The 11,574-nt window shown below is 42.3% G+C and overlaps 2 protein-coding genes across 5 annotated transcripts in view; one reads left to right on the top strand and one right to left on the bottom strand.

The window, feature by feature from the left end:
• Nucleotides 1–19: 19 nt before the first annotated feature.
• On the top strand, nt 20–6,630 carry GDE1 (glycerophosphodiester phosphodiesterase 1). Its single transcript, XM_086622056.1, has 6 exons — nt 20–274; nt 1,983–2,158; nt 3,452–3,557; nt 4,325–4,417; nt 5,042–5,253; nt 5,636–6,630. The coding sequence occupies exons 1-6, from the start codon at nt 20–22 to the stop codon at nt 5,781–5,783; spliced, it is 990 nt and encodes a 329-aa protein (XP_086478182.1). The 3' UTR covers nt 5,784–6,630.
• A 1,270-nt stretch (nt 6,631–7,900) lies between these two features.
• The window catches only part of TMC5 (transmembrane channel like 5), a 29,070-nt gene continuing 25,396 nt past the window's right edge, over nt 7,901–11,574 (bottom strand). For 3 of the 4 annotated variants that reach the window (XM_086622142.1, XM_086622141.1, XM_086622144.1), the window contains 6 exons: nt 11,271–11,444; nt 10,831–10,909; nt 10,409–10,501; nt 9,257–9,358; nt 8,912–8,957; nt 7,901–8,328 (listed from right to left, as the gene is read on the bottom strand). In XM_086622142.1, coding sequence (XP_086478268.1) covers nt 8,222–8,328; nt 8,912–8,957; nt 9,257–9,358; nt 10,409–10,501; nt 10,831–10,909; nt 11,271–11,444 — 601 coding nt within the window. In that variant the 3' untranslated portion in view covers nt 7,901–8,221. The remainder of the gene's footprint in view (nt 8,329–8,911; nt 8,958–9,256; nt 9,359–10,408; nt 10,502–10,830; nt 10,910–11,270; nt 11,445–11,574) is intronic. The other variant, XM_086622145.1, reaches the window with a different exon arrangement.

Here is an 11,574-nt window from a genome sequence, read left to right as displayed (position 1 = left end):
CGGTCCCGGTCCCGCCGCCATGCTGTGCTATGGGGAGGGCCTGCTGAGCTCCCTCACGGCGCTGCTGGGGGCCGTGCTGGCGCTGAGCCGCAGCCCGGCGCTGGCCTGCCTGCTGACGGCCGGCCTCTACTTGGCGCTGCACCTCTTCAGCCTGGAGCCCGCCGCGCCGCAGAGCGCCCAGCGCGTCCTGCGGCCCCGCGGCGCTGCCGCCCGCATCGCCCACCGCGGCGGCGCGCACGATGCGCCCGAGAACACGCTGGCGGCCATCCGACAGGTTAGCACAGCGGGGCCTCACCGTGCCCGCGCCCGCCGCCTCTCCCTAAGCCCCTCCTGCCCCGGCCCGGCCCGGCTCGGCGAGCCGGCCGTGCCCCGGGGGGCGCTGGAGGCGCGTTTAACGTGCCCAGGCGCTCAGAGACGTGCCGGGCCTGTGGCGGGGTTAGAAGGGTGAGGCAAAGCTGCCGAATGCTCTGTAGTGAGCGAGCGAGCTTCGGGGCGTCTGTCTGCCCACAGGTCTGGTGGGTGCTAGGCTGACACCGGCGGGCAGTAGCACAGGCCTGTGGGGTTATGTTCGGTAATCCGCCTGTTCAGCAGGCATCAAGCCCTCGGCACCCTGAAGAACTCCAGCTTCTTCCGACTTGCTGCAGAAAGTTGTATGGCCTGTCAGTTCTTCATCCCCAAGCAAATTCAGAACAGTTTGACCAGATCTGAGTCTTGCTGTGAGAACAGTATTGAATTACTGGTACTGATGCGTATTTTAGCAATGTAGCAATCATGAAATACTGTATTTTGCTGATGTTGCAACAGAATATAGAGAGCAGACGGCAACTTAGTACAGGTTGTTTGCTTTCTAAGCCTTGAAGATCTATGATGAGAATCCACAGTTATGGGAAAAACTGCTGTTGTGAGAACTTCACTGTGTGCAGCCCTGCCATGAAGCTTACTGCTGCCTCATTTGGGAGACATCATGGTGCAGCCAGGGTTCAAAATCGGTTTCTGAGAATCATTTGAAATTGTGATTAGCAGTCTCTCAAATGCAGTGTATCTGTGATGATGAGATGTTGCTGCTCTGATGGTTTCTTACTCTTTTGGGGAGGCAGGGCTGTTTGTTCTAATAAATTCTGAAGCTGCACAATAATCATCCTTACTTGGTAGATACCTGTAGTGCACACCTGGCATTTGTCTTTCTGGTGCATTGGCACTTTTCCCAGGAGGGCATTTGACTTTCAGAACAATTCGTCTTGCTTGCAGTTCACTTGGGTGCTTTTCTGAGGAGTTCCTGGGAAAGAGGCAGGGCAAGAGCAGGGTGTATGAAAAGTTCTAAGGCAGCCCAGCTACTTACTGGTCTCTGATATGGGGATTCCTGAGATAAGAGCAGGGATTTGCTTACCAACATCTACTTAGTACAAGCATGGTAAGTGGTGCTTCTGGGAAGTTTTGCATCTGCTGCATATGGTGGACCGGCTGTACCGCACGTGAATGAAGAATCTGACTCTTAAAGGAAATATTTCACCTATGCTCCACTAAAAAGGGGATGATGGCTTTTCCTTGTACAAGCAAAGACGTTATGCTCTGATGGCATGCTCTGATTCTAGCTTCAAAGTGTTAATCTATAAATTCTCTAAACTGTAGGCGTTCGCTTCCCTTCTCTTTTATGAAGTTAAGGATTCGGGAGTTATTAGATCAGAAGGAGAGATCAGGATTCTTTTCTGCGTTTTTATCCTGAAAGAGTCCCAATCCCAAGACAGAGATATGATCAATATGGCTTTATCTGTAAAGTAGTCTTAAAAATACTTCCAGTTGACCTACAAATGCTTCTCACAATAACGTGGATGAAACTCACTTTGTTCTGCAGATCAAGCCTACTGAGAAGAACCTTAATAGTTTATTATTTTTTACCAAAATACAAACTAATTATAGCTGTACCTATATTAAATTTATAAAGCTGTCTCTTCTGTTGTGTATGTGTTGGGTTTTTTTTTAAGGCAGCTGAGAATGGAGCAACGGGTGTTGAGCTGGATCTTGAATTTACTGCAGATGGTGTTCCCATTCTCATGCATGATGAAACAGTAGAAAGGACAACTGATGGGTCTGGAAGATTGTGTGACTTGACTTTTGATCAAATTAGGAGGCTTAATCCATCTGCAAAACACAAGCTACGGTAAGTGAACTATTGCTATTCTGAAACTACTGTTTCAACAGTGAAAAAAACATTCTTGATAAACAAAATTACTGATTTGATCTATCATTGATGAAAGTTTTTGTAAATTTAGAACTTAGTCCCATATGTTACTTCTCATTTGATTGTAGAAGCGCATGAGACTATATCTCCTTACCCATCCTTGCAATAGGAACAGTGAAGCAGAGTCAAGATAATTTGCTTTCAAGGATAAAGTCCACAGGCACCTGATATGGAAAAGGTTAATCTCTCCATAAGCTTCTCCTAAATAGACTGCAAGACACTAAAGATACTGGGAGTTTCACTATATGTCAAAAGGGGCTTGAGTAATTACTTCTAAAACTAATTTTATTCACATATATTTCTTGACTGATTGTGTCTTGGAGATTCTAAACATCAGGATTATGCTGTTGAAAAGGAGCTAGGCAGATTTCCTGGGTAGTCTCAGGTGGGAGCTGTGACCCCAGTGGCTGATTAGGTCCTTTCCAGTTGTATGCAGGGGAAAATATTTTTATACATTACTAAAATTTTGATAACAATGCAACTTCTACAGTATCGTAAGTGAATCCATTTTAGAGGAAGAACTTTTAGTGTGTGCTCCTGAGACACTGCATTAGGAATTTCCAGACTCTTGTAAAGGTCCGACCTGTGAGTCTGTGGTACAGGTAGCATCTTCCCTGTCTGTTACTGGAAAAATGATCACATGAGCCACTCAGTGAGAGCTTCCATGTAGGCAGTTACCACTGATCTGCTGTTGCTCACTGTCACCTTGTCAGGAATAATTTATTGATGTGTGAAGCTGCTTCTCCTACATCCTCAGCTTGTCTTGCTTATTCTACTGGGATTTGTCCTTCTGGCTCAGGGCTAGGTAGCGCAGTCAGAGCAGGGTGAAGTGGGTAGGTAGGTGGTCAGCAGTTAGGACTGAATATTGTGGAAATTGAGGAAGGAGGTTAAGAACTGAGGCTAGGGTTTTGGTGTGGGATGCAGGGTCAGTGAGCATCAGATTAGACCTTGAATTTGGGGTGGGATTGTCTAGTGGGATTCTGGAGGAAGAGGAGATGTGCACATACATGTGCAGCCTTTTACTGGGTGATGGAGCCACTGCTGCCACTGCTAGTGGTGCTTGATCCCACCTATAATACTAGTGTATCAGCAAACTATGTTCAGGGACATTCCTCTAGGGAATGGCTCTGTGTAGTTGGGGATGTGAGTGCCTGTGTGTGTGTCCAGGTGTCTCTTTACTGCATCCCAGTGATCAGGTCTCCGTTTCTACAGGAACAAATTCCAGGGTGAAAAGGTACCAACTCTGAGAGAAGCTGTTGTGGAGTCTATGCATCACAATCTTACAATCTACTTCGATGTCAAAGGCCATGCAAATCAGGTACCGCTTACTGTGCTACTGTTTACTACTTACTTACACCTTCCTTCACCCTTTCTTTGGGTTTCTACCTGCGTTTTTGTTGGTTTCAAACTGGTATGTGTGGTACAGTCCCTTATCTAATATGAATGAGACTGGCTCTGCTATTTGTGTCATCCAAAGCTAGGCTGTCAAAGCAAAGACAACATGTTCCCTTGTCCCATCCATTGTCCTGGGAAGCTGAGTGAGTGTTGAGTTCAGTTCACAGCACCACGAAACACAGCAAAGTGAATTCCCTGCCTGTGCTGAGGGGAGCTAGTCCCTCATCTTCAGCCTTGAACTAAGGGTCCTGCGTTTCCATAATTTGTGTTACTAAAGGGAGATACAAGTGATCTATCATTAAAATTTTATGCAAATTAGAACAATTTTTTCTTTAGCATAGCAAAATATGGAAATAAATTAATTTTTCCCCTTGAACTAAACCCTAGGTAGTGCTTCAGAATTTTATCCACAATATATTTAAGAGTATTTCAGACACTGAGAATGCTACTCACTGCTGTAAACAGTATAATGAAAAGGACTTTTTGTTGCAAAAAACAAAATGTCATTTCCGTGTTAATGGTATAAACAAGATGCTGTTTTTCTTCTCCCCTCTCTGCCTTTCAATCTTGTTACACAAAGCAAGAAAGTATTTTTTAAAAGGCATTATTCTAAAATGACTTTGCAGTGTAAAGTAAAAATGAGTGCATGTATAAAGTTAACATCTGTGTGCATCTGTCTCTAATTGGCAGGCGGTTGGTGCCCTAAAGCAACTCTACCTGGAATTCCCGCATTTGTATAACAACAGCGTGGTTTGTTCTTTCATGCCAGATGTTGTTTATAAGGTGATGTTTCCTAAAAGTATATTTTGGATTTTTTTATTTCTGTCGGGGAATTGCAGTAAGATATACAACTCCCAGTTCCAGATTACTTTTGGGTTGTTAAAATTGCCAAGACTTTTTTTTTTTTTTAAAAAAAAAAGCAGTGTAAATCATAAGTCTCCTGCAAAATCTTATTAGATCATCCTGTGCTCATTAGATGCATGTACGAATTTACAGCGATTCCCTCTATTCTGAAAGCTATGTAGAAAAAAGTGCATTGCTTTTACAGTTGGCATATGGCCAGATACCTGTGTGCAAGGTCCCTGTTAAACAAACCTCATATTTCAGTGTAAATACAGACTATTCTTAAAACTGTTTCTTAATTCTTGTTGCCAAGTCCATTTACTATGTATTTTATTCCATTGCCTGACCGTTAGGCAATTTTTTTAACATAAGAGCAGTTGTTTATTCAGTATGTTTTAAAGAAAAAAACAGTAAAATATCATAAACAGCTTTCTAAGGGTTACAAAAGGATCTGGGGAGAAGGATTCTGGTAGAGCTGCAAGTGCAAGATGCACTTTGTATCTAACCTGTCCCTATTTATATTGCTTTTGTATGAATTGCCGTCTTTTCTCCTTCATCCTCCAGATGAGACAAGCTGACAGAAACGTTGTAACAGCACTAACACACAGGCCTTGGCATCTGAGTCATCTTGGAGATGGGACACCCCGTTTCACTTCCTTCTGGAAACATTATTTGTATATGACGATGGATGTCATTCTAGATTGGAGCCTACACAGTTTCTTGTGGCGATTGTGTGGGGTTTCAGCTTTCCTCATACAGAAAAACTTTGTTTCTCAGTAAGTGTTAAAGCTTGCTAATCTATCAGGAGGCAATATCATTCTGTTAGTGTATAAGGGTGGAGCTAACATAGTATACGTTAATCAGAATGTTCTATTTAGTGTTGTGCAAAGTTTGTTTAGACAGTTTCTCTACCGCATGCTGTTTTATTATTTTAAGCCTCTATCTTTTCAATCCATATTTTTAGCTTATGTTAGATCCTACGTTTAATCTCAAAGGGGAAGAAAACTGTTGGTTTACAGTAATAAAACACAAAAAGATGACATTGCAAAAAATGAAACAATACTGATGTGAGGCTAAAACTCAGTTGTAGCCTCTGCACTGTCTGCCTTAAATGTGGTAGCGTCAGCCTTCCTCTTACGGTGTCTTTGTTCCTTGCAGAGAGTATGTGAGGCATTGGTCTTCAAAAGGAATTCAAGTGGTTGCCTGGACAGTGAACACATTTGCTGAAAAAAGCTACTACGAAACCGTCCTTGAATGTAGCTACATCACTGACAGCTTGGTGGAAGACTGTGATCCTCATTACTAGACTTGTGCTTTGCAGACACTCACGAACCTAAATAAGCTATCTTACTCGGGCAGGTCTGAATTCCCCATCTAGAGGGCATCCCCTGGTGCAGACAGGACTGCGAGCGATAGTTCTGGGAAAAGGAAGAGCGGTAGTTACTGCTGCTGTACAGTCAGAGCTCGAATGCAGAAAAACCCTCTGTTGCAACACGGGACAAAGCTGAGGTACAGCCACTCGCAGTCCGAGGAAACGGCACTGTAACGTGAAAGGATCCGTTTTGGCAAGCTAACCGGGCAATACACTGCATGTGCAGGTTGCTTTATAATGCTCAGACTGTTCCTTCGGTTAAATCTTGGTTATAAAGTCATATCAGCAATTTTTGGTGGCAAAATTTAAAATCAGACCCTGATTTTAGTAATTTAAACTCTGTTCTATGACTGTATAATAATTAGGTTTATTTATGGCATCTTAAAAATATCTACATTACTGTTCTTAAAACAGAACCTGAAAACAATGGTGCCAAAATAAAGGGTGAACGTATTTCTTTCCTCCTGCATGGAAAGCTGGCTGTGCTGCATCTTGACAAGGAAAAGAAAGCCAGCTTCCCATGTTCAATGTGAAGGCTCTGAGAATTAATGAATAAAACTTGAGTATCTTCTTATCTTCCAGACTCTTAAAAAGAACTGAGAGAGGATAGAAGATTGTCTTCTAATGACACAGCACACGAATGTATTTATTTTTAAAAGAAAGCTATATCTTGAGTGCTGGTAGTGGTAGAACAAATAGAGCTGAAATGTCTTTTTACTTTAGTTATTGTTTGCATGATTGAAGGGTGCTCAACAAGGATATGTGGGAAACTGTAGTCCAGATTTAACCTGAAATCAAGAGTCTGCAGTTATAATAAACAAGGATCTGATGGCTCACTGGTATGGTATTCTTTATCAGCTGTGCAGCAGTAGATTCATGTAAAATGTCAAAATTAGTGCAGGTTGCTTGCTATTTTTTCTCACAAGTAAAACCCCCAGGTGTTCTCATCACAGCTACCATCAATGTGCTGTGAAAAGTTCTGGCTGTGCTCTGGAAGAAGGTGGTAGTTAGAAACAGCTGCCAACGATTAGCAAGAGCAGAAACTCCTGTGGGGCCAGCCCTAATGTAGATTAGATCACCTTTTCTTCATGGCCAATACATGGAATTACTAAGTTTAATTTCATTTCAGAAGAATATGATACTAATTTCAATAGAAATGGGGAATTTGAACACTTAACCTGCTGCCAGCAACCATCAGTTATCTAGACATAGTCTCACGAGATACCTCAGACTGCACATGTAGCAACGCGTGCGTTTGACTAGAAAGTGTGACCCTGTTCCAGTAAGGGAGTTCCTTGTGCTACTTCAGCGTCGTGGCATTCCTTGTTTCTGTGTTTGGGCGTTGCTGTGTTTCAGCTGAGGGGCTGCACTCTGTACTGGGCGATTGCTTTACGACGTGCTAGGGAGAAGCTGCACTTCCCCGAAATGCATCAGCACATTGCATGGATGGGTGGTGCAGTCTGGTCCACTGTTTTGGATATAAATGTTCCTGATAGTATGCCTCATGGTTAGAATTAGTTCTCATTTACTGAGCTGAGATTTAAAAAAAACTTCTATAAAAGAGGCAAAAGGTAATAAATTAAAAAAAAAAAAATCAGTCATTGGTGGAAAGAACTACACAATTGTCCCAATTAAGGGTAAGTCCCAACTTCTGAATTAGCAGCAGATTAACACTACCTTCTGCAAGGGGTGAGGGATTTTTGCTTGTGTCTTGAGCTATATATAAGCACAAAGAAAAACAGGAGTAAGGAGGTGGGTCTTCCTGTCAGGATGATGAGAGCCTCTTCAGTTCACGTCACTCGTCCACCCTGTGCTGCAGAACCAATGATCTCAGTCTCCTGGTGCACATCTTATAGCATGTGTATGTTACACCATCAACCAGTTTCAGTCCAGCCATTTCATGAGTGTGGTGGCATCTGCCTGTACTGCTGTGTTCTACAGGTGTCCCCTGTGCAGCCATCGGATTTTTATTTGACCAATACTTTACTTTTGGTTTAGATCAGATATGAGCAGTTTGAACAATATAACTGATATGATACTATTTTTAGACCAAAGCTTTTATTTACCATTAGGCACAAGTTTCCTTATATTTAGGCAACAACAAGGGACCAGCTGTCGAGGGACCCTTTCTGTATCGAGGTAATAGCCAGTCCTGGAGGAAGGCTAATCATCACCAGAACATCACTACTTCAGAAACCAACCAAGCACACATGATATTCCCCATCATAACAATAAACTGCAATCAGGGAGCATTTTTCAATCTGCTCTTCTATTTTTTCTTCTTCTTAGTGCAAGTAAGTATTGCTTTCTGCAGAACATCAGTCAATGACTCCATGTTTATTATTGATTCTGCCTGCTCACGATCAAGAATTTTAGTCGTCGTCTTCATCTTCCCACTGAGCTGCTTCTCTAGCACGCAGAGCGAGGGCCACTGCCTCAGACATGCCTGGCCTGCTGCTGGGCTGGGATGTCTCTGAATCTGTTTTTCACAAAGGGAGTGATGTTAAGGGTGCTGGTGCTGGTATAAAAACCGCCCCCAGTGAAATCCCCGTGCTATTTAAGTGTCTCATCTGCCAAGTATTTGGAATGAAGTTACATGTTTGTGTAAACCAGGAACAGTTCAAGCTACCACAGAAGGTTCCATAGCTTTTTTTTTTTATTTGGGTATACAATGTCCAAGGGACTCTACATCATTAATAACCTTTTCTGAGATTCACACTACGATGTGCAGTACATCCCTAACGTGGTGTAATATTTTGGCCTGTGGCTGCTCCCATAAGACACAATGGCTCGTTTACCCACAGACATTAAACTCTCCAGTGTACAGAAGCTTGTAATCAGTCTTCAGAAGTCACCACTGACATTGCAACAAGCTACCAATAAGCACGTCCTATAGAAATGTTGACCCCAGAAACCCACTGTTTCTGTTTTCTCTTTATACAAGATGCTAAAATGCTGTGTCTTACATCAAGCTGTGACGTGCTGTCTCTCTACCGTATCAAACACTTTTACTGAGCTGAGCTTCCAAGAGCTGCTCTCTGTGTTCAGCATTTGTTGCTTACCTAGTGGGAATCCAGTCCTCTGCAAGATCCCAGCAGAATAGGGATACTGAAAACAAAATTCACAAGTAGATTTAGCTCCATGTTTCCCTCACATGCCAGTTATCTTGCATTTAAAAAGATATCAGTTACTGTAACAAACCGTATTCTCCAGCTCTTAAGCAGGTTTGTGAGTATGAGTATTCCAACAGCTATTCCGATTACATTTTGGTACCTGCTGAAATTAATCTGTAAAATTATTTCAGTACATAGAGGATATCCTCTCTGTTCAATGCACACTCATTGTACCATGGCCCGGGTTCTATATAGGGAAATGTAGCAGAGACGTCCTTCTTTTGACCATCTCACCTCATTGTAGGATGCATTTCGATTGCTGTTGAACTCCCTTCCTGGGTAGCCTGACACTTGCTGGGCAGGTTGCCTGGACAGGTGGTATGAGGAAGAGCTTCTCTGAAAGGCAGAATACTTGGCATTAGAATCATAGAATCATAGAATCGTTAGGGCTGGAAGGGACCTTCAAAGGTCATCTAGTCCAACCCCCCTGCAAGGAACAGGGATATCTCCAACTAGATCAGGTTGCTCAGGGCCTCAATAGAAATGGGGAATTAGCAGTACTATATTCTGGACATGGCCACAGGGTTGTCCAGTGTTTGAAAATCCCCACAGAAAATGCTCACTCACTTTAAGCTCCCCTCTTAACAGTCATTATTTATTTATATTATCACACATGTGTTTATATTTATCAATATATTAATATCAACTATTATCAGGGGTTTTTTATATTATCACATTAATGATGGTCAGTCATATGGGGAGATTTGTCTTTTTTGGGGGATGGAGGTGAACCTAACCTAACAAACCCTTTTTCTTCACCAGTACATAGGTCAAAGTTTTCACTCAACCCAAATAAAAACACTGCACTGCACCTAGATGTGCACATTTTAACACTAACTTGGCGGCTCAGCAGGCAGGACTGATTTGAAACATAAATTTGAGTTCAAGACATTAGATGTCTGTCTTGGTGTTGTATGGGATTTAAAATGAAGTTAGGTCAAAGCACTCAGTTTTATCTCAGCTGAAAAGATTTGGGAGCGGGGGGGCACAAGCCATAACCCCCTAAGGAAATCCAGAGCCAGGGGAGGAAGGCAGCCTCCTCCTTAGTCTAGGCAAGGTCCAAGTGTGGCCAAACCCTTTAGTGAACATCACTGCACACTTAGATAGGAATGTTCCCTTGCAGTTTCATAACCAGAAACAATGTCTAGTGAGGATAAGGACTTTTCCGTATCCTTCCCAGGTTAAATTCCAGTCTGGAACAAAACGTTAAGGAACTTCCACGGTGTCTTTCTGCTACCTGGAGTTAACTAGTAATCAATCAACTTACGTGAAGTTTTAAATACAGACATATCCCAAATTGGCAGCCTATTTGCAAGGCTATAGGAACCCTGTGAAATCGTACCAAGCTTGTAATTGAAAGAGTAGTATCTGAACTATCAAACTGACCTGCTGCTCTTGTCCTCTTGGTGCAGACAGGTTTGGTTTTGCCCTTTGCAGTCCCCGTAGCATTCCAAGTAAAAACTTTTTATCTTTTCCTTCCTATGGTCAAGACACATTTGATCATTAGCTGCAATGGACTACTCATTCTTGAGAGGCTCAAGTAACCATTGACCAGAAAATCATCAAAATTCCTTTTATTCTTAAATAATCTGTCTACAGAGGGAGCTGCAGCAGCACAGCTTGAAGGTAAAATTATTTTGCAACAACTCTATTCGTGAATTAAGTTTCCCTGCAATTCCCATGGGGGAGCACTCTCACACTCCCTTGACTCTCAGAGGAAAAGCAGATTACAGCTCCACAATAGCAGGATGAGATAATCAACAAGGAAGCCAAATTTTAAAAAAGATAAAGCTGAAAGTCAAACTTACATTACTAATCTGCTTATATAAGAGTTTGGTCATGGTCTTTCTTCCTTTTATTATTTGCCAGTAAAGATAAGTAATAATTCTAAAAAACAAACAAAAAAAATGCCAAGTCCAACATATGAGTACTCATATCCAGGCGCATTTCCTCCTAGCGTGCCAACGGTAATAAGATCTGGAACCTAGGCAGCAGTAAACTAGAAACATTGGATTAAAAGCAGCGTATCCTATGGTTAGCATGAAGCTGGTTTGTAAAGAGCTTTGCCATCCTAACATAAAAGGAATAGGTTTTATGTACTTCAAATGCATGAATTTCCAATATATTAACCATTTCTGATGCTTCAAAATACACTTTGCTTTTTTTTTTTCCTGAAGAATGGCTATGTCATAGCCATTTTTTTCCACTTCAGGTCCTTTTCCAGTTCTTTTCATTAGCAGGTACTTACAGGACAAGGACAGAGAGGATGAAGAAGAAAAGTTCACTCATAATTAAGTTATGGTAGATCCACACTACCCATTTTGAGGCAGTGTAATTTTCCAGGATTTTTATCCACTCAGAGACTGCAGCATACATAGAAGACAAACCTCTGAAAGGACCACATTCTTCTGAAGGTTTTAACCTGAAAGTGTGAGAAAACAGCTACTTAAAGCTTCATATGTTACCCAGTGATCTAGTTAATGCTGTGCTTTTGCACATCACGACGCTCGCTAGTTTGCTATAGCCCTCTGCTCTCCTTGGACCGTCAGGAA

Source organism: Tauraco erythrolophus, chromosome 17 (assembly GCF_009769465.1).
Source record: "Tauraco erythrolophus isolate bTauEry1 chromosome 17, bTauEry1.pri, whole genome shotgun sequence".
Lineage (NCBI taxonomy): Eukaryota > Metazoa > Chordata > Aves > Musophagiformes > Musophagidae > Tauraco > Tauraco erythrolophus.
Note: the sequence above shows the minus strand (reverse complement) of the source record. Positions and strands in the feature narration are given on the sequence as shown.

Bases quoted from the DNA above. Each gene is read 5' to 3' on its own strand.
- GDE1 (XM_086622056.1), top strand. From the start codon at position 20: ATGCTGTGCTATGGGGAGGGCCTGCTGAGCTCCCTCACGGCGCTGCTG. The intron at 2,159-3,451 runs GTAAGTGAACTA...CCGTTTCTACAG, and splicing joins TCTGCAAAACACAAGCTACG to GAACAAATTCCAGGGTGAAA. The intron at 3,558-4,324 runs GTACCGCTTACT...TCTAATTGGCAG, and splicing joins TCAAAGGCCATGCAAATCAG to GCGGTTGGTGCCCTAAAGCA.